The 27,538-nt window shown below is 40.3% G+C and overlaps 2 protein-coding genes across 5 annotated transcripts in view; both read right to left on the bottom strand.

Annotated features, from left to right (window-relative positions):
• Positions 1-18,205, bottom strand: part of HELZ (helicase with zinc finger) — a 98,275-nt gene extending 80,070 nt beyond the window's left edge. For all 4 annotated transcript variants that reach the window (XM_080389068.1, XM_080389069.1, XM_080389070.1 and 1 more), the window contains exon 1: positions 11,344-18,205. Coding sequence is in view for 1 of the 4 variants with exons in the window: in XM_080389071.1 (XP_080245197.1) it covers positions 11,344-11,350 (7 nt within the window). In the remaining 3 variants the exon portion in view is untranslated. The remainder of the gene's footprint in view (positions 1-11,343) is intronic.
• Positions 18,206-18,349: 144 nt separating this feature from the next.
• On the bottom strand, positions 18,350-27,538 carry PSMD12 (proteasome 26S subunit, non-ATPase 12). Its single transcript, XM_080389115.1, has 11 exons — positions 27,353-27,538; positions 25,638-25,697; positions 25,266-25,394; positions 23,811-23,918; positions 22,794-22,898; positions 22,213-22,362; positions 21,905-22,039; positions 21,236-21,348; positions 20,693-20,867; positions 20,101-20,178; positions 18,350-18,791 (listed from the first exon to the last, which is right to left on the bottom strand). Exons 1-11 carry the CDS (start codon positions 27,458-27,460, stop codon positions 18,582-18,584), a joined length of 1,371 nt encoding a protein of 456 aa, XP_080245241.1. The 5' UTR covers positions 27,461-27,538; the 3' UTR covers positions 18,350-18,581.

Raw genomic sequence — 27,538 nt, 5'->3', positions numbered from 1 at the left:
TCACAACATACATGTCATAAATAATCCCACACTCAGAAATAATTTAATAAAATGAGAGTAGATAATAATAGTGCACTATACCAATGTGAAAGGCTTAACAGAACAGCAAGAAAAAGGATGGTGCACCTTTCATGCGCAGGGTGCAGAAAAAAATGACATGAAAGCTGCTTTTGCTTCTTTTTATTTTAAGAAAAATAAAATAGCAGAGATCTCATGCACTCATTTACTGCAATTATGGCTGAAGTCAGTAATATTAGTTATACACAGCGCTCAGAAATGTACTGCACACCTTACAGAACAAATACAAAAGTCTCCACCCTTGAGAGAAAGGACAATCTAATCAGCTTTCTGAAATAACTGAATTACTCTGGTTAATGTTGTACAACTCCAGGCGAAATGACCCTACTTTAAATTCCAAAAATGATGTTAAATCTGAAATGGAGCATACAGAATGAGAAAAGCTTATTTCAAGGTTTTATTATATAGCCAAACATCAGCAAGAACTTCTGCTACATGGCCTCTCAGGAACATGATATGCTTGATGTCAAGAAGGGTGGGGGGGGGGGGGGGGGTGTAATTAAAAGGTTCATGATGCCCCCTACCATTAAATACTTAGGTTACCTTTCCACATTGAAAAACCAAAGACAGTACCGTAAATTAGGAGGACAAGTGATCTCTGGGCACATAAATGGAGAGTCTGATCCTGTAAACTTACATATAGAGTAAACACATCCACATTTACGGAAAAAGGAACAAGTGCTTGTGGATGCTTTACCATTCATATAACAATAGGAAGAAAAATATAGCAGCAACTGAGATTAAGAGCAAATGCCTTCCACATCTGGATCCTCTGTGTTCTTTAAAACATTTTACATACATCACAGATAGTAACAACTTTAGATTTTATTGCATGCATAGATTTATTTTATGCATTATATCAGTACACTTTATTAAGCCATTATTAACACTTTATTACCTTTACTAATCTCTTGTTTTCATTTTGGAAATAACAGCAGAAAGGAAAATCTATACAGCCAGTGGCAGCAACATTTACACATGGACAAAGTGTCTATCTTTGGCTCAAAATCTGAAAATAACTCATGGCCTTAGCACTTGTAAACACCTCACCCACCACATAAGCACCCTTAACATCATCTCCTGCCTTTAAAACGATCCCTTTTCACACAGCTGTCTGAAAATATTACCCACCTTGATGAATCCAAGCAAAATACGTGGCAAGTCAAAGTACAACATTGCTGAGGGAACTGAGGGTGTTTAGCCTGGAGAAAAGGAGGTTGAGGGGAGACCTACCTGAGAGGGGCTGTAGGCAGGGGGGTCGGTCTCTTCTCCCCAGTAACAAGCAATAGGACAAGAGGAAATGGCCTCAAGTTGTACCAGGGAGGTTTAGATTGCATATTAGGAAAAATTTCTTCGCCAAACGAGTGGTCAAGCATCAGAACAGGGTGCCCAGGGAAGTGGTGGAGTCACCATCCCTGGAGGGACTTAAACGTGTAGATGTGGCACTTAGGGACACTGTTTAGTTGGGGTTGGCAGTGCTGGGTTAACAGCGGGAATTGATGATCTTAGAGGTCTTTTCAACAACCTAAATGATTCTACATTCTATGATCTACCTGGTGTGTACTTGCTTTGACTGAAAACCATCCATAACCGACAGATACGAGATTCCTAGTTACACAAATATATAAATATATTGCATTCATTAAAATTACAGTATAAATACTAGATTGTAATGTTTAATACTCGAAAGTTGTATAATGACAAAAGTATCTGTACAAGCTTATGTTGGCCCTCTTGTGCATCTGCGTTATGATATTGCCTTTAACTTGTTAGTCACATACTACATTTTCCAAGGGCTACCTGGCAGAATGAGCAGGCAGAACAGAGGCTGCTGCTTAATGGACACGTAGTTAAATACTTCAACACAGGGCCTAAGGACTTATTTACTACATGCTGCTAAAATCTGATTCTCAAGACTGCATCTGAATGTTTTCATTAACTTTTCAATGCTTATAAATACAGTGACCCAGCACTTCACAAGTATTAAGAAAATATCTTTATCCTTCTGATGTTATTCGCATTTTACAAAGAATTAAGACATTAATACACACTGAAGTCAAAAGTTTCTGTAAATGTCTTATATTCAGATAAAGACAACTAGAAGTGATTTTTCCCCATTATGCTCTGCCCTGTATTATATAGCCCTTTATATGATCAAAGTGTCTGCCTGAGTGATTTATGAGTATTCAGCATTTCTCTACATCACAACATGGGAGCACCCATTAGAAATACAGAAAATGAAGTACAGGAAAGGTGAGGCTTAAGTATGATTTGCCCCCCTTTTTTTTTTTTTTTTTGCTATCCCCTACTCCATTTCTGAAACACTTTCTAATGTATGCTAACAGTGAAACTGTATTCCAACAATTGTATTAGCATTATAAATTATATGTACCCATACAGTACAGCTTCCCTTCTATTTCTTTCTAGCACTAATATTTTTCAATCTCAATCTCCTTGTTCAGCCACCCCACCTCCACATTTACTCTACACATTCTGTGAAAAACTGCAGTTTGCAACTTCTGTTTAAATCCAGTCACTGCCTCGTCTATGCTGCAGGAAGGCAGAGCTGGTAGGAAAGAGGAACTGGGTATTGGGAGTAGAGACGGGGAATTCTCTGTGCTCTCATTTTTGTCCAAAGTCATACCAGGGAACATGCAGAAGCCCTACCCTTCAAATTGTACAACAATACCGCTTAGCTCAGGCTGAAGTATATTCACTGCAGGGATGATCTTTTAGATTTGTACTAAATGCTAATTTGACCAACACGGAGCAGATTTTCACAGGGCTGATAACAAGTATACACTTGGCAGAAACATCATTCTATACCACATCTCAACTTTTTACAAAGCAGCACTATAGGTCATCAGATTTTTTTCTTTTTTTTTTACCCAATTTTTAGAAAAGAACCATGTTGGCAGAACCCTTCACTCCCTGCACAGCACCCAAAAAGTCAGCCTGCGATAGACACCTACCATGGGAAATTTCAACCCGAATAATTAAAATCTGGCAAGTAATAACCAACTGAAATGAGGAGTATGTCATAGTAAGCATCAGGTAACATAATAATAGGTGGTGCTTCTGCCCCACCTAAAGTTCTTTTGGCTCCTTCCTAGAAAATCTTCACGTAAACAATCTTTCATAATAACTTGTTAACAGCAGCAGTTTGTATTCCATATACCTGCATGTCCTTAGTGCTTTTTGAGAGTAAGAGTTTCTCACACTTACCCAAGATGAGGGCATTTTAATTGAAATACTGTCCCATGGTTACCATCTTATCCCCATAACAACATCACCAATTACTTACTTTAAAAAAATGCATTAGAAAAGTAATTTAATCTTTGCTTCTCTTAATAAAATTTGCTAGAGAAAAACAAAGGGAAAAATCAGCACTGCACAACAGTCAGCTCTCCATGGAGCAGCACCAACCTGCAAGTCTCAAACTGTAACAGACTTTGCAGAAGAACACAGTATTCATATTCTAAAAGCTGTTTTAAACATCATAATCCACATCTTTTAAAACTACAGCCTACTTGTGGCAGAACCTCTCTTTTAAACACCTGAATAACAGATCACAGCCTTGCTCCTGAGTGTCACTGCACATTTCACATTATAACGTTTAGTAGTAATTTTGTCCAACAAAAGTGAACATCATTAATCTCAAGGAGTTCCACAGTCATGCAATTACCAATATTCTTCTCAGCTGAGTCATGAGATATTGCCAAAACTCCTTTTTGAGAAATGTCTGCTGTATGATATATAGATAAATCTGTGTATATGCGACTAAATATCTGTCACCTAATTTTCAAAATGCCAAACGAGTACAGAACTGTGCTCCCAAGGAATGCACTGGGCAGTCAAAGAAGATTCCCAGGCATCATTTCAACACAAAACACATCAGAACATTTACAAATGTATTTCAGAAGTTTAAACGCAAAAGCATACATCACAGTTTTCCATGATGCTCACTGAACTTGCAACTTGCAAAGCACTGTCTTCAGAGAGCACCTGACCACAGTTCATTTGCCAAAATTCACCAATTTCATCAGTTTCAGAGACAGAATCAAAATTAGTTCCTAACTTTCACTCTTGTGTTCAATTCACAGCTACTTTCAATACAGCTGTATTTGGATTTCAGCAATAGAAGTGTTTTTAAATTAGGAAATTATTTATGGCAGTAACTCCCTTTTTGGAAAACCCTATGCAAACTCTTCCCTGCCCCCCCGCCCCCAACCGCTAAGGAGCTCCAAAGCTCAGTGGCTTCCATCCACGCTTTCTTAGCAGGGATATTGTAGTGATGCTGAAACAGGCTTTCCTCAAATGTCACCTTCGTTTTCATACAAGAACTTTCTCCACCCTTGACATGTCCCAATATTGCAAAGCAGCACACCCCTATGATTAGCAGATCTACCTGAAGAACACAGCTATGATCACCAGTGCAAATGCAGATGCCACAGTATATATCACAGTTCTACAGGTGGATAGGAAAAAACAAATAATAAAAGCCCTAACTTCATTTTCTGTTTGAGATGCAAAACATGAATCGCTCTTTCAATCCATTCAAGAAGCAAAAGAAAATAAAAATCTTCATAAAAAACAACTGATAGTTATGTTGCACAGTTACAGTGCACAGTTCACAAACTGAACACAGAAATAAGCCAGAAAGTTGTGACACAACAGGAAAATTTTCTTTCAACATACCTCAGTCTTCACTGCAGCATTATAATGAACTTAAATTTATTATAGTAGTGAATAATACTGTGACTGAGATTTTTGTTAGGCATTTATACAGTGCTTAGCACAAAAGGGTCCTACCATAACAGATTTAATAACACAATCATGCCACCCACAGATACTGCAAACACATCTTTCCCAAAACCATACCTATTATGTAACTGTGTATGATATTTTTGTGTGCTGTTTTGAAGGTTCAAAGCAATAACTAACCTCCACCACTAAAAATTGCTATCTTTATTGTAAATAACCTTTGAAATTCATTTTTACATGACCGTGCTTCAAACAGCTTGGCATAATACAGCTAAGCCTGGTTTAGGGAGTTGTCTTCTTACTCTGTATTTTAATTATATTAACCCTTCTGCATCTAGATAATGCTTTTAAACCACCCCTGTTTCCTCTCCTCAAATGCATGAATACAATACTACCAACAGGTTCGATTTTTAGACCCCTCCTGAAAATAGAATATGGATTCTCAAGTTCTCCTCACACAGCAAACCCTACGGGCAACACCACAACTTGTATCCAAAACACAAATTTCCCAATGGCATTCACCCTACTCATTCCTTTTGACATGAACATTAGAGATTCAGTCACGTATTTTAAACCCCACTCAAAGAACAGACATCAGCAGGAATGAGTAACGATCCTACTGTGGTTAATGGCATAATTCCGACAAAACTTCGGAAGATCAGTGCCTAGCCAAACAAATATAAACAAAACTACAGCCAAGTACTATCAGTCAGTTCAAACGACAAAACAAATGTCCTGTACCATTCCAAATGTGTGAGTGTCTTAAGATATGGTCAGAGTACGGTTACCTCAAAAACCATTAGCACAAACAACTATAATCAAAAACATCACTTCAATAAAATAGCCACAGCACTCAGCTACAGCACTGTGAGCACAGCTTCAGAAGTACAGTAAAAAAACACATTCCCCTTAACGACCTCCCTGCGTAGACAAAGAGAAAAGCCCAACTCTGGCTCCCAAGATGGCAGAGGAGCAGACGCAAGGCTGCTGTCGTGGCTGGTCAACAGTACTTGGGAATCCCAACTAGCTGATGGGGATGTAGTAGACAGCAACGAAGGAACATCACTTGGAAGCAGAAGCGCACTGCCTGTCCCCATTCCCCCCAGAACTACCGCAGGATAAAATTAAATTTTCAGTGACAAAAATACAGATAATCTTACATTAAGAGAGAAGATATATAAGGAAGAAGCATTATTTTATATGCTGCCAAAACCACTATGCTTTTTATTTGTGGCATTTTCCATTTATTATGTCCACAAAGATTTGCTACTTTCTTGGTTTGCTGAACCACTAAATATTTTCCAGCAAATTAAACACTCATGCCACATTACTAACAACCAATATTCTCAAAAACAGCTTGTCATGTTATGTATTTTCCTTTTCCCATGGGGTCTGAAGGGCCCCAAAAGATCTTCTAAGCATATTTAAGCAGTGTAATTTTTACTGTTTTGATAAATACAGTACTTTTGCTACAGGTAACTACGAAAAAAAAAAAAACCAAAACCTGTAAAATTCACAGACTGAAAGATCATTTCTAAATAACACTTACCCTAACTACCATACAGACAAATCCACACACTGCTCACACTTCTACCCTTCACTTCCTGCCACTCCAACATTCAAAATTTCATACCTAACATAATTCTATTATTCTTTTTCTTCCAACGTTTAGTCATTACAGCTCTGAGAATCATCAGCCTTCCTACTGCCTACAAACAGGAGAGATCATAAAATTTATTTCCCTAAACCACATATAAGCCAAAGATTAAAAATATCCACCTCTGTCACATCATTCCTCATGCAAGTGGTACTTCCTGAGACTAACAGAAACAAATCACACAAGTTTACAGTAACATCTCCAGAACATCTCTTTACAAAATCACTTGCAAAAGCTCTTGCTATCAACTGTGTACCTACTGCTTCTTGGAAAAGCTGTATAGTTCAGTGTTGCAAATTCTAAATTACCTTCTTGCCAAAGTATGAGCCTCCTGACACCTAACAAAGACTCCACACCACTTAGAAAAATTGATAGTTTGTACTCATTCTAAGTAGGAAGGGGCCACAGTAACCATTCAAACTTTTTAGTTATGAAATGAAACCTCTCAGTGTAGTAAAATTACATTTAAGAAGGAAAAAAGATTGAGATGTATGATTTCTTATCTGGCTTTCCTGTAATAAGTCTGAAATTAGGTAATTTGGAGGACTCTGAGAAAAGACTGGGTAAATAACCAGTGCATCTCTATTAAATTTATGACAATGAATTTGCATATAAAATTACAGAGAAATATTTTGTTATTATGTCACAGCCACATAAAGCATCCTTTAACTTCAACTAGCAGTGCAATAGAAATGCAACAGAAAAACAAATTCTTACCCATGAGTAATTACAATCTCCCTGCTTAAATTCCTAATCACTTCTTTTCCTACATTAATAGTCACTTTTCTGTGTTTCTCAGACATGAGTGAGTCTTTCTGGTTGAAACTTCATGTTGTAAATATTTGTGTGAAGAAAAGATGAAAGCTCAGTAAGCAAGACTGTTTCTGAATACAGAATTTAAGTTACATATCAATACCACCATAATGAAATCACGAGAAGCTGGCCTGTTTCTGTGGAGAGTCTGACCTTGCAGACTCCTCATTTTACTATCTATAAAGTTCAGTTATTTTCTTTCTCTTCCCCACCCCCTGTCAAATAAATACTAGGAGAAAACAAGTGTTTACTTTCCCAGTCACAAGCTCCACAAGACCAAGCATTCCTTGGGTTTTTTTATTCCATACCCTTGCTGTGTGCAAACTTTTGGAAAAGCGGTCTCTTTTTTAATATTCTCTCTTTTCTTCCTTGCTGAAAAAAGAATGACAGTTGGAGAAGTCTACCAAAGGAAGTAAGAAATCAAACATACAAAGTACAGTGTCTTTAAATATATGTCATTGATATACATAAACACAAGCGTTGACTACTGCCAAAGACCACAGAAGAAACAGCAGGACAAACAAGAACAAAAATAGGAAGGTCTTGTTTGTTCTGATAATCTAACCCATAATACTTCCACTGAGAGGGGGGAAATACATATACCATGTAGCGATAATGGGATCTTGCCTTAGGACCTCAACAAATGAAGTAAGAAAAGATTAAACAGCTATAATATGCGAGCAGGAGGGGAGGTCAGGAATACAAAATTGGCTGTTTTCTCCCCCACGATGAGCCGCTAGCAATCCTGCACAATGAGCAGCTCTGGGGATCTGCTTCCAGTAAGAAGCCTTTAGCAACTCTAGGAAAAACTTAAGGACAAGATTCACATTTACTAGGCTACTTGGCCTACTGATCCCCAAAGCAGGGGGAATGCCAGCTGTTCAACTACTCTATCCCTAAGCTGGAGTAGAACGACAGCATCCTTCCTTCTCATTCTCCAAGCCAGCTCCCACAGCTTTCCCTAGTTATTCAGCCATACACAGGGGCCAGGATTTAAATTATTACAAAAGAAGTTTCTCATTTAGATTTTGCTCCTGCTACCAGACCCATTAGGTACCACTGACCTCAGGAGGGAATGCCAGTGAGGTGAAAGATTCAAGGGCTTTCAACTAATAATCTGAATTGCTCCAGCAATTGCTTCTGCCATTACTAAAATGAAAATACCTAGAATAAAGTACAGTAGCACATGTAAGATGGCAGCAAACAACAAATAGAAAGAAAACAAAACCACAGTGAACGTCAGAAAGAATATCCAGCTATAATTGCAAAGGGGATTTTAGTAACAAAAATAATTGCCAAAGATGGAGAAAATATTTCATCAGACTACTAAATTAAGAGAGTTGGAAAACAGTAGTAGTAATATTGCCTAGCTCTTACATAGCCTTTCATCCACAGGCTTCAAGACTCTTCACAGGTTGGTAAGATTCACTAGTCTTGTTTTAAATTCCTTCAAAAGGAAGCATAAACAGGTGAAGTGATTTGCATCAGGCTGTCCAGATCTCTCAAGCAGTAGGCCTGTACCCTACCCATGTGGAAATATTACCTCTTCAAACCTTCTAGACACTGTTACTTTTTTCTGAGATGAGAACTTCTCCGTAAATCTAACACTGGAGCAGAAGTTCTCTCCCAACTCCAGCCCTTCTCCTGCAACCAGATCTACTAATATGGATCCGAAACCGCAGGAGCAATTCCTCTGAAGCCAATGAGATTTCAGCACGGGAAAGATTCCTCCATGAGAGGTCAAGAAACAGAACTGGGACATATTACAGGTTAAGAAGCCACTTCCACATCTCACTTTAATTTTCAGTTTGCTGGGGAGAGCCCAAAACAATCCCCCTAAAAAACAAAACCCTCAAAAATAAAACAACAAAAAAACCCAACAAAACCAGCTATTACAACCTTTCAAGTCCTACAGCCATCAGTTTAACAAGCTTCTTTCACAGAAAAATTAATCTGACTCACTTAAAAAGGCACAGCGTCCGTATGAATTAAAGGAGGGGAAATACACACTCTGTACATTTCGTAAGTCAAAAAAATTCACGGAAGTAAGGAGTGATAATAGAAATGTGATTTTAACTAGGAAAAAAAAGTCATTTCTGCTTTCATAACAAATGACAACTCAATTTTATCAGTAATAACACACAAAATGTTCCTTCACTTACCAATAAAGAAAAACTGTTCTGCTAATTAAAGTTCAACAAAAAAAGCTTAATTCAGCTTTCGCTGCTCACAATTTCTGCGTTGTAAAAGCTAAGATTACCAGAGCCTAAGTCATTTAAGAGTGAATCCCCCCACAATGAATCCCAAAGAGGGGGCAGGAATGTGGTGATCACTTGTACACTTTCCCTTCATTAAGTTTCAACTGCATGTTCAAAATCAGCTCCTCGCTACAGAGGACCAGCAAGCGGTCCAGCAACCTCAGGCTGTCCCAATCAAACAACTTTTGCCATTAAAAAAACAACAACAGAGTTTTCATTCACAATCTGCTATGACTCAAAAGTACTTGAACAATTGAATTTAAAGCACATTATTGTAAAACCTCCCTGTTCTACCAATCACTCTTGGAAAATAATACAAATTTGCCAAGTATAACTTAATTTAATTTTGTGGTTTGTGTTTAGGTTTGGTTTTTTTCTTTTCATTTTTACAAAAGAATGTGTCTTTTCTTAATAGAAATAAGGGGGGGAGAGGGGAGTATTTTCTCCTTTGCCTTGTTTCAATTATATTATTTACCAAGAACATCATTAGAAGACCCCAACAATTCAAAACATCCCAACAAGACTAGTCATGATGCACTCAACCTGTCAATGAGGATATTCATCTCTAGGACAACCTTGTATCTTACAACTGAATTCTTTTATTTCTTCAATGAAAAGCAAAATACGTTATTTTAAAACTTTATCTCAAGCTTGCTGCACCTCTGACAATGCAAAAGTCCTATTACCTTGTTACCTCTCACACATTTTCTCATTAACTGGAAAGCAATCTGGCAACTGTCTCCCTGCAGTTATTTCTTAATTTCCATCAATGATATGTTTAATCATGTTACGATAATCAAACAACAGTTTGATTAACAAATCACTGATGTCAAACGACTCCACTCATCTGGAAATTAATAAAAGGGTATGACCCACCCCAGGAGGGGTAACATATCCCCTTCCCCTACTTGGGGATTTGCCCTACATATGTTATATATATATATAAAAAAAATATATATATATATACACACACATAGTCTCTGCTGGCAGTACCATATCACAACCTGCAGTACAAACTCCCCTTTTACAGTTTCAGAACAGTTGCATCGTACAAAAGGTGATCTCAGGGTCTGTTAGACCTCCCAACTTCTAGCTGCTCAGCCCTGACAAAGTCTCCTGCAGAAAACAAAAATATAAGCTCATCTGCCAGTCCTTCGATTGCTCCAAGGGTTAATTTTACAACAGCTGTTAAATTCTTTCGATTTATTTTTCCATCTTTCAACAAACCCTACCTAAACCTTTTTTTTTTTTTTTCTCCCCTCCCTTCTGGTTTACTATTGTTATTTCCTGGCTGTCGCTAGCCGTCCCCTCCCGCCCCGCCCGGTACAAAAACAAAGCTGACTCCCACCCCTCGGCATCCCCCCACCCTCCGCCCTGAGGCGCACCCCCGGAGCCGGGGGAAGCCGGGCTGGTGCGAGGCATCTCCGGCTCTCCCGGCCGGCCGCTCTGCCTGCCCCCGCTGCGCCGGGCGCAGGGCCGCGCCGGGCCGCCCGTCGCCGGCCGCGGGCCCCCGGGACAGCCCGGCACCCCCGGGGCTCCGGCCGAGCTGCCCGTAAACAGCCCCCGAGCGGCTGCCGCTGCAGGCCCCTCCGCAGACACAGGGCCCTCTCCAGCCGGCACCGCTCAGCCTCCGGGCCGGCCGGCAGCCCTCGCCCGGCCGCTCGGCCTGCTGCGCGGCACCGAGGATCCCCCGAGGCCTCCCCGGAGCCCTCGCCAGCCGGGCCCGACCGCCCTCGGCCCCCGCGGGGGGCGAATGGGGAAGTCCTGACTTACCTGTCATTACTTTCTACGCCATCTTGGATCCACTTGTCAACGTCCCCACAAAGCATTGTGGGAAATCCCTCCCCCGCCCTCCTCCCGGCCCGGCGGCCAGCGGGGGAAGGCGGAGGGCGGCGGGCGCAGCGCCCGGCAGGGTACCGGCACCGGGACCCGCCGCCCCGCCCGCGGACCGGCACGGCAGGCGCGGCGGCGGCCGAGGGGCAGCCCCGGACTCCGGCCCGCAGCTCTCCCCTCACGCCGCAGAGGCACTGCCGCGCCGCTCGGGCTGGAAACCGGCAGCCCCGGGGCTCTGCGTTGTTGTTTTGGGGGAGGTGCGGGGTGTTTTCTTTTTGCCGCCCCTTTCCCGGGAGCCGTGCGGCGGCCTCCGCGGGCAGGCAGCGAGCGCCAGGCCGGAGCCGAAGGGGAGAGACGCTGCGCGGCCGCGGCCCGGCCGCCCTCGGGCTGGGTGCGAGGGGCGCGCACGGTGGGGCCGGGCCCGCCCGGTGAGCTGCCAGAGGCCGCCGGTGCCGAGCGTGGGGCTTTTCCGCCGTCATTCGACTGTTGCAGGCTTGGTTGGCTTATTGGGGTTTTTTTAGTGGGTTGTTGTTGTTGTTCCGTTTTGTTTGGGGCTTTTTTTGAAGCAGTTAAGAGCCCATAAACGCTCCGAAGGCGGGGGCCGTGTGAGGGGGCTGCGCGCCCTGTGCCTCAGGCGCCTGCCGAGGGACGGTCGGTAACGCACCCCTGGCTGCGCGTGAACCCCACACACACTGCTTTCCGTAACAGCTTTATTTTCACCGAGTAACCTTCCCCGTTAGCTCTGACTTCAGAATGTGTGGCAATCCATTCTCGATACCTACGCTGTTCTTCAAGCTGGCTTTTCCAAGGCAGGCCGCAGGGCAGAGTGGGCTCGAACCTGAGGGGACAACAGCTTGCCTCAGGACCTTAATGAAGCTTGGCAACAAAACAGGATCCCAGAGTTTTTAAAAAACTTTTCCTTCAACTTTGATAAGATCCAGGTCACTTTAGTACTGGATTATCCTAAATACATTTATATTTAAATTTACGTTTAACGCCTTCTAACTCTTTGAAGAGTAACCACCAGCCCAGCCTCTGCTGCGTTGCCACTGCAAGAAGATACTTGACGCAAGAATATTTTCCATATTCATCAGTAATGCATTTGAAAAGAGAGAGCTCCTTGCAAAAAATATAAATGCAGAAGGAAATAAATTTCAAGAAATCCTTTGCATTTACAGCCCCAGACTTAAATCATTCCACTTTTTAATTCAACTTTATAAATACAGGTGGGAGTGTTTATAAAGTTTCAGTGCCATGCCAGAGGGGAGTGCAGCTGGTTCCAGCCTCGACCCACGAGATGCCGCTGTGGGAGGACAAACACACTCCTGCAGAGCTGGCCACAGGCCAACTCTGCTACCCAGCCAGGCCACCATCCCCAGTGAGCCAAAAGGGCATGCTGTGACTGTTTTCCATGGGCACTGCACAAGGGGGCAGTTAGGATGAGTCAGATAAAGATGAAACCATGTTTAGGATCTAACTTTGCATCTCATTCAGTCCAGGCTGTGGAAGTGGAATTAGTCCCTTTATTGTGGAGGTTGGTTGGGTATGGTTCCTAGTAAGCTTTTGTATTACTGGCAAATTTTTCCGTTACAAAATGCAAAGAAGGTTTTCTTTAAAATAAATGGTAATTTTAAAAAAATGGACAGTATAATGATTTTTATATGTGTGTATCTATCTAAAAGTACACATGTATTCTTGAGTTCAGTTTGGGGTGAAACATAAATTTGCTGGGTTTATTTTTCACATAAGCTGTCATTAACTTTTGAGTCCATTTGTCCTATATATTTGTCCATTTCTTTATACCATGCTAAGAAAAAAATAGTGTGGCTAGTGATAGAGTTATGCAAGGAAGGATTCGCTCAAAATTACAAGACACCATTTTTATTGCTGTCTGTTGTTGTTGTTTTAAAGTTTCGATATTGAAAGTACTGAAAGGCAAAGACTGCTGTAAAGCAGTGGCAACTCTGCCCTGTAGAAACGGTGCAGAAAGGAGCTGGGGAAAGATTATGGTACCCATCTCAGAAAAAATGCTGCATATAAAACAATATGGAGACTGTTCCATTACACCCAGTGCTTTTTATGATCTTGTTACTTAAATTAAACCTCTTAGCCCCTATATGAAGCAGGTTTTACTCTGTTTTGTAGACAGGTTTGTCATATTGCATAAATCCAAAGTGGACATGCCAGAGGCTACAGAGGGAGCCAACAGCCCTGAGATGAGGTTTGCTGCCAAGTGCTGCTTTGTCCAAGTACTGCCACTGAGCCTGCAACACTGGAATAACTGTATTGCTTCTATGTGGTGTCCCCTCAAAGCTCTTTCATAGTTTTGTTTTGGTTTTTTTTTACCAGATGAAAAGATGAGCAGTGCTGGTCCAAAACAAATTTGGGCTCCAAGCACTCATTAACCTTGGAAATTCTGCTCAAAGTGCAAATGACAGAGGAGGTGGCCTAAGGGACAAGAACCCAAACCCCAAGGGCCTCAACAGAACTGAACTTTATTTTCAGAGACACTTCTATTGTAATAGCACAAAAGACAGAGCATGCTACTAGCAACCGGTTATATACTACATGGGGGGGGGGGGATAAAGAGACTTCTTGTGGCTTTTATTGACATCCTTCTATACAGTATTGAAGGATAATTTAAATAAATATGCTTATAATGTTAGCTTCTACTGTGGGACAGACTCCGTGAGATATCTCTTTCTCTCTTCTTGATGTGTATTACCCCAGCAGAAGCTGCAATTTTGACTTCCAACCTCTGCAATCAAACACATCATTCACAACTCTACAGGCCGAGTTGACTAGCCAGGTCTTCAATCAGTGTTGCGCTAGGCACAGAAACATGTTACATGCTGACTGCTGGCCTGCATTTCCAGAATTGTCCAGGCTTCCTGAGTTCCTGGAATGTCCATGTGCTATGCTCATTAATGGGATTTCATGACAAGAGGAGAGCTCACAGTGCTAGGCCCAAGAAGACCAGGAGCAACTGGTCACATGGAATCTGGGAGTAGAAGAAAAGCAACAGTGTATGTTGCAAATGTAAGAAATGCTAAAGGCACAAGGGGGAGGCATGAGATAGGAACAAAAAGAAGGAATCTCTGCTCAGCATCATGAGACTTGACAGGGCTCAAATCCTCAAAAGCCTAACAGTGGTATTCCTAAGGACGCATTAGAACGGTGAGATTAAAACAAAAAACATGAACAAAAAACCCTCCAATGATTGCAGAAATACCAAATTCAATTCAGTTTTTACATTTTCGTAGTATTTCAAAACTTTTCAGATCTGAAAATTGCAATTTCCTGCTGGAAGTTCAGAAAGCCCGACCTCCCAGGGACCGCAATTTCAAGGAAGCCCTGTACAGAAGGCACTAACACATCCAGTCTCCCTACCCTTAAGTCAGGATTCTGGAAATCCATGGCTGTTCACAGGCCTTCTCCCCATTCTGTGAAGCTAGGAGCCATACCCAGGTCCTTGGAGAATCTAGGCTCCTCGCCAAAAAACAGGAGTTTGAAAACCTGGGGCCACTCAGGGCTGCCAGGCTCCCTGCCATGAAGCAAAGATCTGAGCAGAGCTCCGAAAGGTGTGGCACAGATTCTGGAAGAGTTGGGAACTCTCAAACCCTCACTTGCTTCAGGGCTAATGGAGAGCTGCTAGCCAAAAAGCCCTAGAGTCCTGGCTCACCCATGAGCTGCACACTTGGAATCACAGCTATAGCTTAGTTTCTACATTTTCAAAGCAAAACTATTTCAATTATTTCAGACTTACGCTGCTGGGTTTTTTCCTTCTGCAACTTTTGCTTTCACAGGACATTCAGAACCATCAATTTCCATTCTATGATAAAGTTCACTCCTGTTTCTTGGAACTGGCATTTCTTAAATTCCGATACAGAGAACTCTATTTTCAATCAGCTCCACTCATGATGTCTAACTTCACAATACAGGAAAAAACATTACAATTCACACGTAAAAGTACCGTTCAACACTGAATTGCCTCCCGGACCCTGGAGCCTAACATCCCAGCAGTTAACGTCTTGAGCAGTTTTCACCTCTGAGAACAAACAACAGGAGGCCTTTCTCAATATAAGTTCCAGACTGATTGCAGTAATAGAAGCAATGTTTTTATTGTCTTAGCACACTGGGCCTTTACAAATTTTTGAACTCCCTCAGAAGCAGCAGTCATGGGAAACTAGCAGAAGTTAAGTGGTTTACCCTCTGCCACAAACAAGTCAGTGGTAGACCTGAGGTTAGATAGCAACAGTAAGACTTAGTCTCACTAAACAATAAAGCAAACTGTTTCTAAGTAGCCATTAATGTCTGATTATTAGGCTGTAGAGTAGCAAGTTTTGATTTTCCAGCATGAAAATTTCCCTGGAATTCCTCCAGAGTCCTCTAATGAACAGATGATCTCAACTTTAATCTTACTTCATAATTTCCCAAGGATAAAATTTCTTCAGTGTGGACTCTTTAAACACATACAATTTCTAGAGCAACTGGTAGTCAAACTAATTCACTTTTCCTTTGGTCCACAAAATGAGGGTGTTGAGAAGCAAACAGCAATAAGGGGGTGCTGAAGGTACATTGAGGAGATAGGAAATACAAAGTTCAGATTAACATGATGGTTTGATCCCACATTGTCAAGATCAAAGATCTTCAATCTCAATGCATTTTTTTTTAAAAAAGACTGCATGCCTTTATGTTGACCTTTAAATTGCTCACAGAGGAGTTATATCTGACATGTATCTGCATTCTTCAGATGAACTAGCACCAAAAATGTACAGTTTTTCTTTTTTTCTAGCAATCTGAATGTGGCAACCTTTTCCAGAGAGACACAAGATATACTCCTTTCATTTTCATTAACAGTAGTTTGCCAACAACAACAACAACAACAACAAAAAAAATAAAACAAAAAACCTCCAAGCAAAATGTATAGATTCTTTTTCACTCACTTGGGCTTACTGTACAGCCTAGTAATTGTACAATTGTGCTTTAAAACTCCTTTTTTGAGTTTGTGATGTGTGAGGAGGGAAACCCTGAGAGATTCTTGCTTCTGGCACCAAGTACTAGGTACACAACAGGTGTATCTCACCCTGAGGATGGAGTTAGGTAGGAGTTTGCCTTGCGCAGTATGTTGTCAAACCAAGACAGAGGTGTTGTAAGTGAACTCAAGTGAGGACAAAAACATATTTCAGACCAAAAGGCAAAAAAGCTTGATCACTGTGGATCTTTGGTACAAATACAGACCATTAATGTGAACCTTCATAATCCTTCTGAGTTTTAAGGAGATACCTGGGCTGTTGAAATTTAAGAGTGTTTCCAACGTTCTTTCCAATGCTGACAGCAAAAGGTAGTTGTGAGGGGAAAGAAACCACCTCCTTTCTCCAACAAACTCATGCTCTAAATTCAAAGGCAGCAGAGAGGTATATAGCTAGGGCAGAGAGGGAGAAGCATCTGCAAGACCCCACCAGAACAAGGGCCAGGGAACCACTGAACCATTCCACTCCAGGATAAAAAGGAAAATAGGATTGGCTGGGAAAACAGGTCCAGTATCTCTCATCTGGTAGAAGTGTCAGAGTCCATAAGCTTAAATGCTTGGAGTTGAAGATTCCCGATCAGACTTGCAAAAAAGAAGAAAATAGGTCTATGCTAAGAAGAACAGGGAGAGGCAAGTTCCCACTTTCCCTAACAATCCATTGTTCCCCTTTCTGATACCTCTTGCCTCAGTTTGCGAAAGATTTTTTTTTTTCAATTGACAAGGTCAAAACTGCAGTTACTTCATTCATTATCCCAGCAGCCACTTTCACTCATGCTGCTAAGGCTAGCCTCACAAAGACCAGTACATCCCATTCTCAGGCAAGATTTGTGGTTGTGACAAGATTTTACACAACTTGTACAACTGGGATTATAATACCATTTAGGAAGCTAGATGGTAAGCATTCTATGCATTCTAAACAGTCTGCTCCTCTTTCTCCCTTCCCTCACCAATTGTTCAGCAGCTTTTTTTGTTGCTTAAATGCAATGAGCTGGACTGGTATGGCTTGATAAAGTTGCAAGTCTCTGAAATGACATTTCCCTTAAACTACATCCAAAGTCTAAATTTCAAATGCAAATCACTGCTTAAAAGCTTCTATCTTTTCCTGTCCCTTCACACACTTCCCACCCTCAAAATCACTGCCTAGCTTCCTGACTTACTGTGTATTCATCCAATAATTACCTGTGCTAAGAGTGTTAGTCCGAATGAAGTTCGGTGTGCTTTTAAAGGGATAGCATTTACATACATCTCAACATATTATTTACAATTATAGTCTCTACCTAATTATGAACAGAACAGTTAGTTACGACTAACTAGCATTAAAAAATCATTAAGAAACAGCAATTTCAATAAAAGTTCCATTGATTCTTCCTATACTATTCGTGCTACTATTTACTTTCTAAAAAAAACAGAACAGGGACATGGGGAAAGTCTACAGCTGCCCTCCATTACAAGTAGGTTAAAGCAAATAATAGGATGTTATCTTCTATGAATGTAACACATTCAATTATAAGAAGCAGCAGCTTTGAAGTACTGTCCTAGCTAATTGTGTAATTGCTATTGTAGCCATTACAAACTGCAACAACAAAATAGTGAACATTAGTGACTTGCAGCCAGCAGACAAAATTCAGTAATTTCTCAGTCAGTTCAGAATTAAGTCTATCTGTAGTTCCACATCACAAGAAACAGCATTATTCTTAAGCATGAGCATCCAGAATTTTGTTCAAACAGTATCTTGACATAACAATATAATCATTTTAATTTACCTCAATGCATGCTACTGTAAACCCCTAGGATTTTTTATTTATAGCACATCCTTTCAATCACAGCCTCAAAAAAAGTCCTGTAATGAAATAACCACAGGATTACGTGTTAGATAAAGGTATACATGGAAAAGAAGAAGCCACAAGACTACTGTTATACAGGCAATACAGTTTTATTATGTTTTTTCACCAACTGTAGCAAAAACACATAACAACCGAATGAATAATCACGGGAACTTAATTATCAACAGGAATTTCAGAATTGTGTTCTAAACTTTAGACCAGGAAGGCCTGACAGGGAGAAAACAAACCATATACACACTGGAATAATAGTCTCTATTATGAAGATTTAATGCCTTTAAAAGCATTGAGATTATTGAGGCACCTTACTGCAGGTTATGTATCATCTCCTCTTTGGCAATGAGATGCGTGGTTTTGTTAACTAGGGCCATTAGCGAGTTGAGCTTGTGAGACCAGTCATTGAGTATATTGTTTGGGTCCTTAGGCCTCTGAAAATTGATAATTCCTGCCAGCCTGTCTACTTTAGCAAAGATGGTCTTATTAACTACTAGGTTAGACAGGAACTCCTCCGATTCCTGTAAAGACAAACAGCACTAAGTCAAGAAAATAGCATTTTTATCTATAAAAACATCAGAATTCTTCCCAGACAGTATTAAAGCACAGGGAACTAGATTTTCTTTATACTTAACAGAAATACAGCTACAGTAATATTGTACTTAAAAAAAACCAAATGATACTTTAGTGTTACATGTTGGCACTGCAAGATACTAGCATGATCTATTAAAAAACTTTTTTCTTTTTTTCTCACCTGTTTCTCATTATCTTTCATGAAATTAAGTTTAATATACTACACCAACAGACTTTCATACTTTGGAGTACTTGGCTAACCAGATAGCAGAACAAGCCTTCTGACAAGCAAGGCATATAAAAATCTGCATGAATTATTGACCACTGTCAAGGAAGGTTTATTCTGAGTTTGTGGAAAAGAGCAGATGTAATTAAAAGACAGTAGGGTAAAGCTTTTCATTTGCGCTCAAAACACCAATATGCCAAGATGTATTAATCTCTTCTGAAAGCTCTTGAAAAGACAAAGTGGAATGACAGGAAGACTACTCCACCCCATTTTCCCAAAGTACAACCATCTATAAACACGGGCGTCTAAAGGTGAGAAACCCTGTATCTTCACCCAGTGACAAGAACATTTTAACACTAAAACACAAGACAAGAAGCTCCAACATTTAAATGAGACCTTGAATATAAATTAATTTTTAAGAGCAACTTTTGCCTTATGGGCACACGCATCATGAAACTGAGTTCTCCCTGGATTATAAACCAGTTTTTTAACTCCCATAAAGGCGTGAGAATACACTCAGGTCATCATATTGACTAATAAAGTGCCAAATACTCAGACAATTTATTCTCAACAGACTTTTACACTACATCTCATAAACAGAATCCAATGAACTAAAGCTCAGTTAATGCTCCCTGTCTATCACTACAGCACACTTTGTTCTTCCTGTAAGAGCTGAAAAGCACTGGTAACACAAACAGGGGAATTAGACTAAGGATGAAGCCAGGAGAGGTACACGCATAATACCAAGACAAATATAGAGAGATACAACAACAGATACTGTATCCATGAACATTCGTAAACACACAAGTGTAAACCCTGAGAATTTTGTAGCAAGCAGTGTATTTCTATACAGTGCTACATCTTTCTGCACTGTCTGTAAAACAATGCAATGATGACCTATAGCATCACTAACAGAGCATTTTAAGCTAAAGAGAACTCATATTCAAGTTACAGGAGAACGTTGATCTGCTGAATACACACATACACTTCCACACCTCTTACGAAAGAAGGAAAAGCAAAGCAACACTTACATCAACAGATAGATCCAGGAGCTGTGCCATTCTCTTCATTGTAATTCTGGTATAATATTTAGCCATTATTCTAATATTCTGGAATAAAAGTGTTCAGAGTAGAGGGTTATGTGCAAAAAATAATTGAAGCAGGCTGCAAAAATATAAAAGTCACTGTTAAAAGCAGATTAGGAGCTCTAATGGCAGTGCAGCATAAGGTATTGTGAGGGAGTTACAAACAAACAGTTCTTTTGCTTGTAAAAGGCATAAGTCTTTACATGACAAATTATTAAGTAATGATATCAAGTCATTATGAATTTAATAAAAAGCAAGACTTCCAAATTTCTGCTCTATTGAATGTGAATGCTAAATCTCAATTCGAATGCAACATGCTCTTTTTTTATGGCAACCGTGCCAAACACCTATTTATAACAAAGATACATGAGTAAATAAAATCTGGAAAATACAACACAATGGAAAAGGCAACTTATCTGCTGCTTTACTACATAGCTTTTTTTTTTTTCCCCCTTTGTAACTAACGTAAGGCAAACGAAAAGCATTTATAGTTGAGGCACTGAATACACAGCTAATGCTTAAAGACAGCCATACTTACATGTTCCACAACTCTGTTCTTCAAATCTTTCCATCTCTTTTCACCTTCCTCTGTACAGCCAAAAACATCTGTCGCAGGACTGTCAAGGGATCCTTCTCTCAATTCTTTCCCATATTCTTCAACTAGAGCAGTCCATCGCATCAATTCCATAGTGGTAAATAGTTTTAGGAGGTCTCTAAATGATTTAGTAAAGGTGATTTACAATACTGTATTAATAATGCTTATTTCGTACTTAAATAGATCAAAGAAATAATTGTAAATGTTTTCATTTTTTTACCATTGATTTCATTGCTCTTCATGAATATACTGTAATGCTTCATACTATCAGGGGCAGCTCAAGTCAGACTGTGTTTCTAATAAAGCTCTTTCTCTTATAAGACGTATTTTAATGTAGAACTTGCACAATCAGAAAAATTTTGCATAATTTTTCACACATTCAGAGATTCTTACAGCAGACTTAGCATAAACAATTTCATTTGAACAGCTAGTTTGAGATACTTTTTTTTTTTCACCTAATAATTGTTTATTAGAAAGAATACTTACTTATACTTTGGGATTTCTTCTAGCTTCTTGTCACTACTAATTCTGTGCACCAAATCAGATTGTTCATTGTCATAAGGTGAAAGAATAACATATAGGACAACGCTCTTCAGTGCCTGTTGAAGAGGAAAGAGTGTGGGTTTTTCCCCAATAATTAAATAATGGAATTGAAAACACTCACAGAGCTTAGAGTTTAACATGTAAAAGGCTTAAACCCAGCATATGAAAGTTAAGGTGAAATAAATGTAATATTGCAGAAGTGAACCCTGAATTCACAGTGATACATTTAAATGGATTCAGGTTAACTGAAACACTAGTATTTAAAGTAAATATGTGGGGGAAAAATCTTTTTAAATATGTAACATCTGTACTGCATACACAACAGTATCATTTAGACCACAACTGCACAGCTGTTTCTAATTTCTGCACTTGAACAGACAAGAAATTCTCAAGATTTCAAAGACAATATAATGAAGATGTTAGTTATAAATATTCATTTGAAATCAACTTTATTTGTTTTCAACTAACTGATTTGTTAATATACCCATTAAAAAAACCAACACTAAGAACAACAAACTGATGAACTATTTAACCTGCCATAAATTGATCTGGTAATGAAATGGGTATTTGCCACATGAAAATACAGACATTTTGTACATGATGGTTTTTTACCTGCTGCCACTTTTCACTTTCAGCCTGGATACATGGAGTATCATAAATGGCTCTGTAGTGCTTACAGATGGAGAGGTAGGAGCCTTCATGTTGATCCAGCTGGATCATTAAGTTGTAGTATTTCAACTTAAGTTTCTGAAACAGAATCAAACAGTGAAATTAATACAGCTTCATGAATCATGAAAATTAAATCCAACTGGATCACAGAAAACAGGGATTCAAATACGTGGATTTGAAGAGAGACATGTCAGATGGGGGGGGGGGGGCAAGCAGGGGAAAGGAGAGAAAGAAATCCTCCAATGACTTACTTCTGTGTTTTCTTCTTGAAAGAATTTTGTATTAATTTTTTTGCTGATAATTTGAGTCCGAATATAGTCTTTTACAGCTAGACAGAGTCTCATCTGCTCCAAGATAAATTCTACACGTTCTTTCTTTTCCATTGAACCATAGGTTTCCACCTAAAATAAAAATGTAACTATTTAACAATGTCAAAGTCAAAACAAGTGAATTCTTAACTTCCCAGGAAGAGCAGGAGGTTGGTGGGGGGGGAAACAAAACAGGAAAAACATGCCAGAGCATGTGAAAATGGAGAAAAGGTTATTCAATTTTAAATTATAACCCCCACTTACACCAAAAGAATCTGCTAACACTGAATTCAATACACTACCTAGACAACTGGAATCTGTTTTCCAAATGGCAAGTATTCCACGTAACCTAACCATGAGACTAACAAAAGCAGTTAAAACTGAATTACACTCTCACTAGTAACAGGTAAACTCATTCCAGGCATTTCTGCAAACATACCTGATTAAGTTTCTAAACAATAACCTAAGAGCAGTCACAATTAATTTTTATTGCTGACACAGTTTTGAGTTACAAGGCACATTACCTGCAGTTCTTGCAGAATAGAGGCAGCCTCTTTCACCTCACCATTCTGTTCTTTTATTGTTGCAAGCGTCTTTGTCAGGCGAGCACGTTCAATTTCCACATATATCTGAAATCAGAAGTAGTTGTTTAAACATTGGCATTTTCTAAAGAAGAGTGAAAACTTAAGACTGCAACCCCACTAAGACACATATTTGATGTTGTCATACAACCAATTAATTCCCTGTGTATCCATACGCTATACTGACACTATCCACAAGATACACAGCTGAAGTAGAAAGGATATTTGACACACCGGAACTATTTGGACCAAATTAATCTAAAAAACTATGTCTAAATTCATCTACCGTTCTTCAAGCAAACATAAAAGGATGTGCACTGTGCATGAAGTATTAGATATTTTGCCTGTTAAAATATATTGAAACAGATATAAAGTAAAGACTTTAATGGTTAATGTGTACTAAGTACTACCATTTGCATTATTTTGCTCACTACTAACCACCCATAAATCGACAATACTTGTTTACTAACAATTTGGACTAACTTTGAACAGACAAAAGTCATCCAGCAAAAGGAGTATTATCTAAATTATTAACGTGGTATAATGCTTTAGTATCACCCTCTAGGTACCGTAACTGTACCTAATACCTTGCTAAGTGCAGGAGAAATTAAATGAAACCTGCCTATTTCTCTAACAAATACATCACGTCTTAAAAAGTGAAAAATAAAGTGGCATTTTAGAACTCTGAAGTGTACTATTAATTATATCAATAATATAGCCAAATATCTACATCATGGAAATATAAGCAGTGTTTCAGCAAATTATTTAAATATGAAATCTGGAAAATATTTGCAGTCTTTCAGAAAGAAATACACTACTTGGCTTCTCAAGTTACTTCAAAAATTAATTTTGCTCTTATTTGAACAAGATTAAAAAACAAGGTTAAGAAGCTATGCTTTTAAAGGAGGTGAACATTTTTATACTACCTTATAGACATTCAGTCTTAAAACAAAACCTTACTTTTCCTTCCGTAACCATACGCAACGTGTCAATTAAGCGCAGTTTGACTGGTAAGTCTGTGATGTCTTCAACGTAAGTGCAGCACTGCTGGACCATTTTAGCAACTGCCTAGTACAGTAACAGAAAAGAAGAACATACTGGTTTTTAGATATTGCAAATGCATTCCAACTATAACAGTCAGATAGGTTTGATATGAAACTGTTCAGTACTTCAGAGACTCATTTCAACAAAAAGCATGAAGGTTACTTCTCATGACTTTGCTTCATAAAAATGTGTAAAATGACACTAGCAACTGAAGTCAAATGTGATGCTGTTCTGTCTCTTCTTTCACCTCAGTTTTTCCAGTGATATTCAAAATGATTAATCCCACAGAGCTTTCTCTTGAAAAGCAGTACTCCTGCCAAATTCACATGACTCTCACATGGACCGACAAAATTTGTATGCCCCAAGACCTGCATGGCCCAGGAAAGGTGTTATCTTCTCTTAAGCGTGTGCACTAGCCCTTCTCTTTAGGACACCTGTAGATTTTTCAGGAAAGGAAGGAAGAGGGATAATTATTTCTGACTGATTATTTTCCATCTCTGCATACTCCCAAAAAAGCACTAATAAACTAGCATCCTTCAGTGGCAAGCACAGCTATTGGAATATGTTCTTCTGGTAACAATGCTGTCAAAGCTGTTGCTATTATTATTAAAATACCTACTTCAAAAAAGAAAAGAGAGAGAATGAAACCTCTTCCTCAAGAAGAAAATTCAGCTGAAATGATCCAAGTCTTCAGCAACATTTTTTGTGCAAATTATCAAACTAAACTGTACTCTACTTTTATACAAACTCCTAACATTTTTGAACATTAAAAAGGAGGCAACCTTTTCCTTTCTAAAGCAATACCATTGAAATTACCTGTTGCTGACTTCTACTAAGTTAAACTAAACACACAATGCAATAAACTTTGTACCTCCTTAAGTTCAAGTGCCTTCAGCTATCCTGATAGCCCATTTCTCAGACAGAACTAAATACCTGAGTATGACAGTTTCAAAAGCAAGCCTGTAAAGCACACACCTTATTTGATCACAGTAAGCTGCAATAACTCTGCTTAATGTACACCTCATGAAGACAAAAAATTAAGAATATGGCCACAATACAGACTGTATAAGAGCGTAAAGATGAGCTACTGTCTAAAGTACTGGCATGCACAAAAGCAGGAAAGTCACAGCTGTGTTGCCAAGAATGGCAAGCTGGACCATGTGGAGCTCAGGCACAGGGTGGAGAGAGACTAATTCCAGACATCAGTTTCATTATTGGCTTTCCTAAGTCTACAAAAAAACATCAACAGAAGCTAGTAACAATATATTCAGGCAGGTGCTACAAAGTCAGGAAAGTCCCTACACACAAGTGGGAATCAGATACACATGTCCAAATACAATTTCATTTTTTGTTTCAAAGGATTAAATTCACCTGTTTTAACTGACTTCTTCTCTTTGATAGAAGAATAATATTTTCATTAAGAGCATCCCAGTCTTTAGCTTCGTAACACATTTTCACTATAGCAACTAAGATACGGGATGTGGAGACCATGTCAGATGCCTGTAACAAACAAACAGCATATTAGTGATGGGATAAACAACGTGCAGACCTCTATCACCTGCGCTTCTATTACACCAAGGTAAAGAACCTGATTATATCTAACCTTATTAATTTTCTTTTTAAAGAAAAGAACAACAAAATCGAAAGACTGATACTCCAGTTCCCTTCACAACTTAAATATAGTGGAACAAGGGGGTGCATAGGACAACCCAGCCTAAACGCTGCACACCATATGCTACTTACCGTGCGTGTTTGTTTTTCCAAGGAGAGAAGGTTTTCAATTACTTCTTGCAATCTTCCTTCCTAATGTGACAGGCAAAGAATTATCATAATGAGTGAAAAACACAGTTTAGTTTAAATAGAGAGCAGCTCCAATTCTCATGCAAGTAAAAACCAGACTAGTCTGTACACCCATTTTTAATTGGGTTTGGATTTTTTTTCTTAATAAAAGAAACATACATAGCAGTAACTTTAAATATATGGTTCTACACACAGAATAAACTGGAAAGGTTTTTGAAATTCCATTTTTTCCCAATACATGCTGGAAGTTGGTTGTCTGGAGCAAAAAGCCTAGCAAGTTTCAGACAGGTTTGTTTAGCTCACATTCACCGAGCTAGATGGAAGACTCATTTCTTTCCTAGTCAAAACAAAGCCTTAAGTGAGAACAGATAAGCAATTAGGTATTTTGGCCAAAAGAAATTTTTACTATTCCTTTCATCCACATTCATTATATCTTAATTAGCATATTATAGAAAGCATAAACTACATGCTTTTATAGTCTAAGCATGGAATTATAATAGTCCTGCTTTTTGAGTTTTGAGAACTATATTTGTTTAGAGGAGTTAAAGACACTACAATCTACTTTTAGTCCTACATCGTAATTCCTAGCAAATATCTCACTAAAAAAATGTTAACATGGAAGAGTTTGAAACAGTCCCTGGCAACTGTGGGGCTGCAAAAAGTGCTTAGAAACTAGCAAATTAGTAACAAAAAAGAGAGAATTACATTTGTTTTTAAAACATACCTACCTTACTGAAATCTTTTAAGCTATATACAATGGTTTGCCAGGGATGTGCTACAAAATCTACACGTTACACAACAATGAACCATGGTCATGGTGTCTGTACCTAATGCAGCATATGGGATAAAACTCTCCACACAGCACAGCCTTAAGACAGTAAAAGACGCTATTTGCTTAAGGCCACTGCCTTCAGCATCCTACAACACGTTATACAGTACAACATGTCTGAGAAACGTGAATCCAGCGGAGGATGCGCAGCATGTAAAGAATCAGATACCATCCTACTGGGACAGAGCGTAACAGCAAATCCGGTCTGTCTGTCCAGAGGTCTACGCAAAGGCACAAATCCATACAAGATCCTTCACATAGACCATATGCATGATTACGATCCTAATCGGCAAGCCATCCCGAGGTCGCCCCGGGTGGGTGCACAGGCCTGGTTGTGGAGCAGACACCCAGCACCCTGGCAGGGCTCTGCCCCTCCCCTGCAGCCCCAGGCCCGTACCCAGGTGGAAGCGGCAGAGCGCTGCCCAGCCGGGTCCGGGGCCCCTGACAGGGAGGCAGCGGCCCAGGGATGAACGAGCCCCCCGCAGTCGGGTGTGCTGCCCGCGGCTGTCCCGCCACACCGGGGAAAGCCGCGGCCCTACTGGGGACGCCGGGCCTCCCGCTGCCCTCAGCCGCCCGGCCGCACCCCGACAGCTCCGGCCGCCCTCCTGCCCTGCACTGTCAGGGAATGGCACGGCAGCCCCTACTCGCCGCACACGGCACAGCAGGGCCCGAGCCCCGCACCCTCCTGCACCGGACCGGGTGACAAGAGGCGCCTGCGGGCCGGGCCGCGGGTCCCCCCGCCACCGGGCCGCCTCGCCGAGCGCGGCCTAGCGCGCCCCACGCCATGACTCAGCCCATCGGCGCCGCCGGGCTCCCTCCCGCCCCTCACCTGCGCCAGCCGCTCGCACTCGGGCAGCCGCTGGTCCACCGTCGCGCTGTAATCCACCTCCATTTTCACGATGCGGCCATCGGCCCGCTCCGCGCCGCCCTCTGCCATCTCCCTGCTCCGCTGCGCGGCCCCCGCCGAACACACACCGGAAGCAGGCAGGCGCGCAGCCCCGCCCGCGCGGCCCGG

This window comes from Falco punctatus (assembly GCF_963210335.1).
Source record: "Falco punctatus genome assembly, chromosome: 1".
Lineage (NCBI taxonomy): Eukaryota > Metazoa > Chordata > Aves > Falconiformes > Falconidae > Falco > Falco punctatus.
This window is presented reverse-complemented; position numbering and strand designations above follow the sequence as displayed.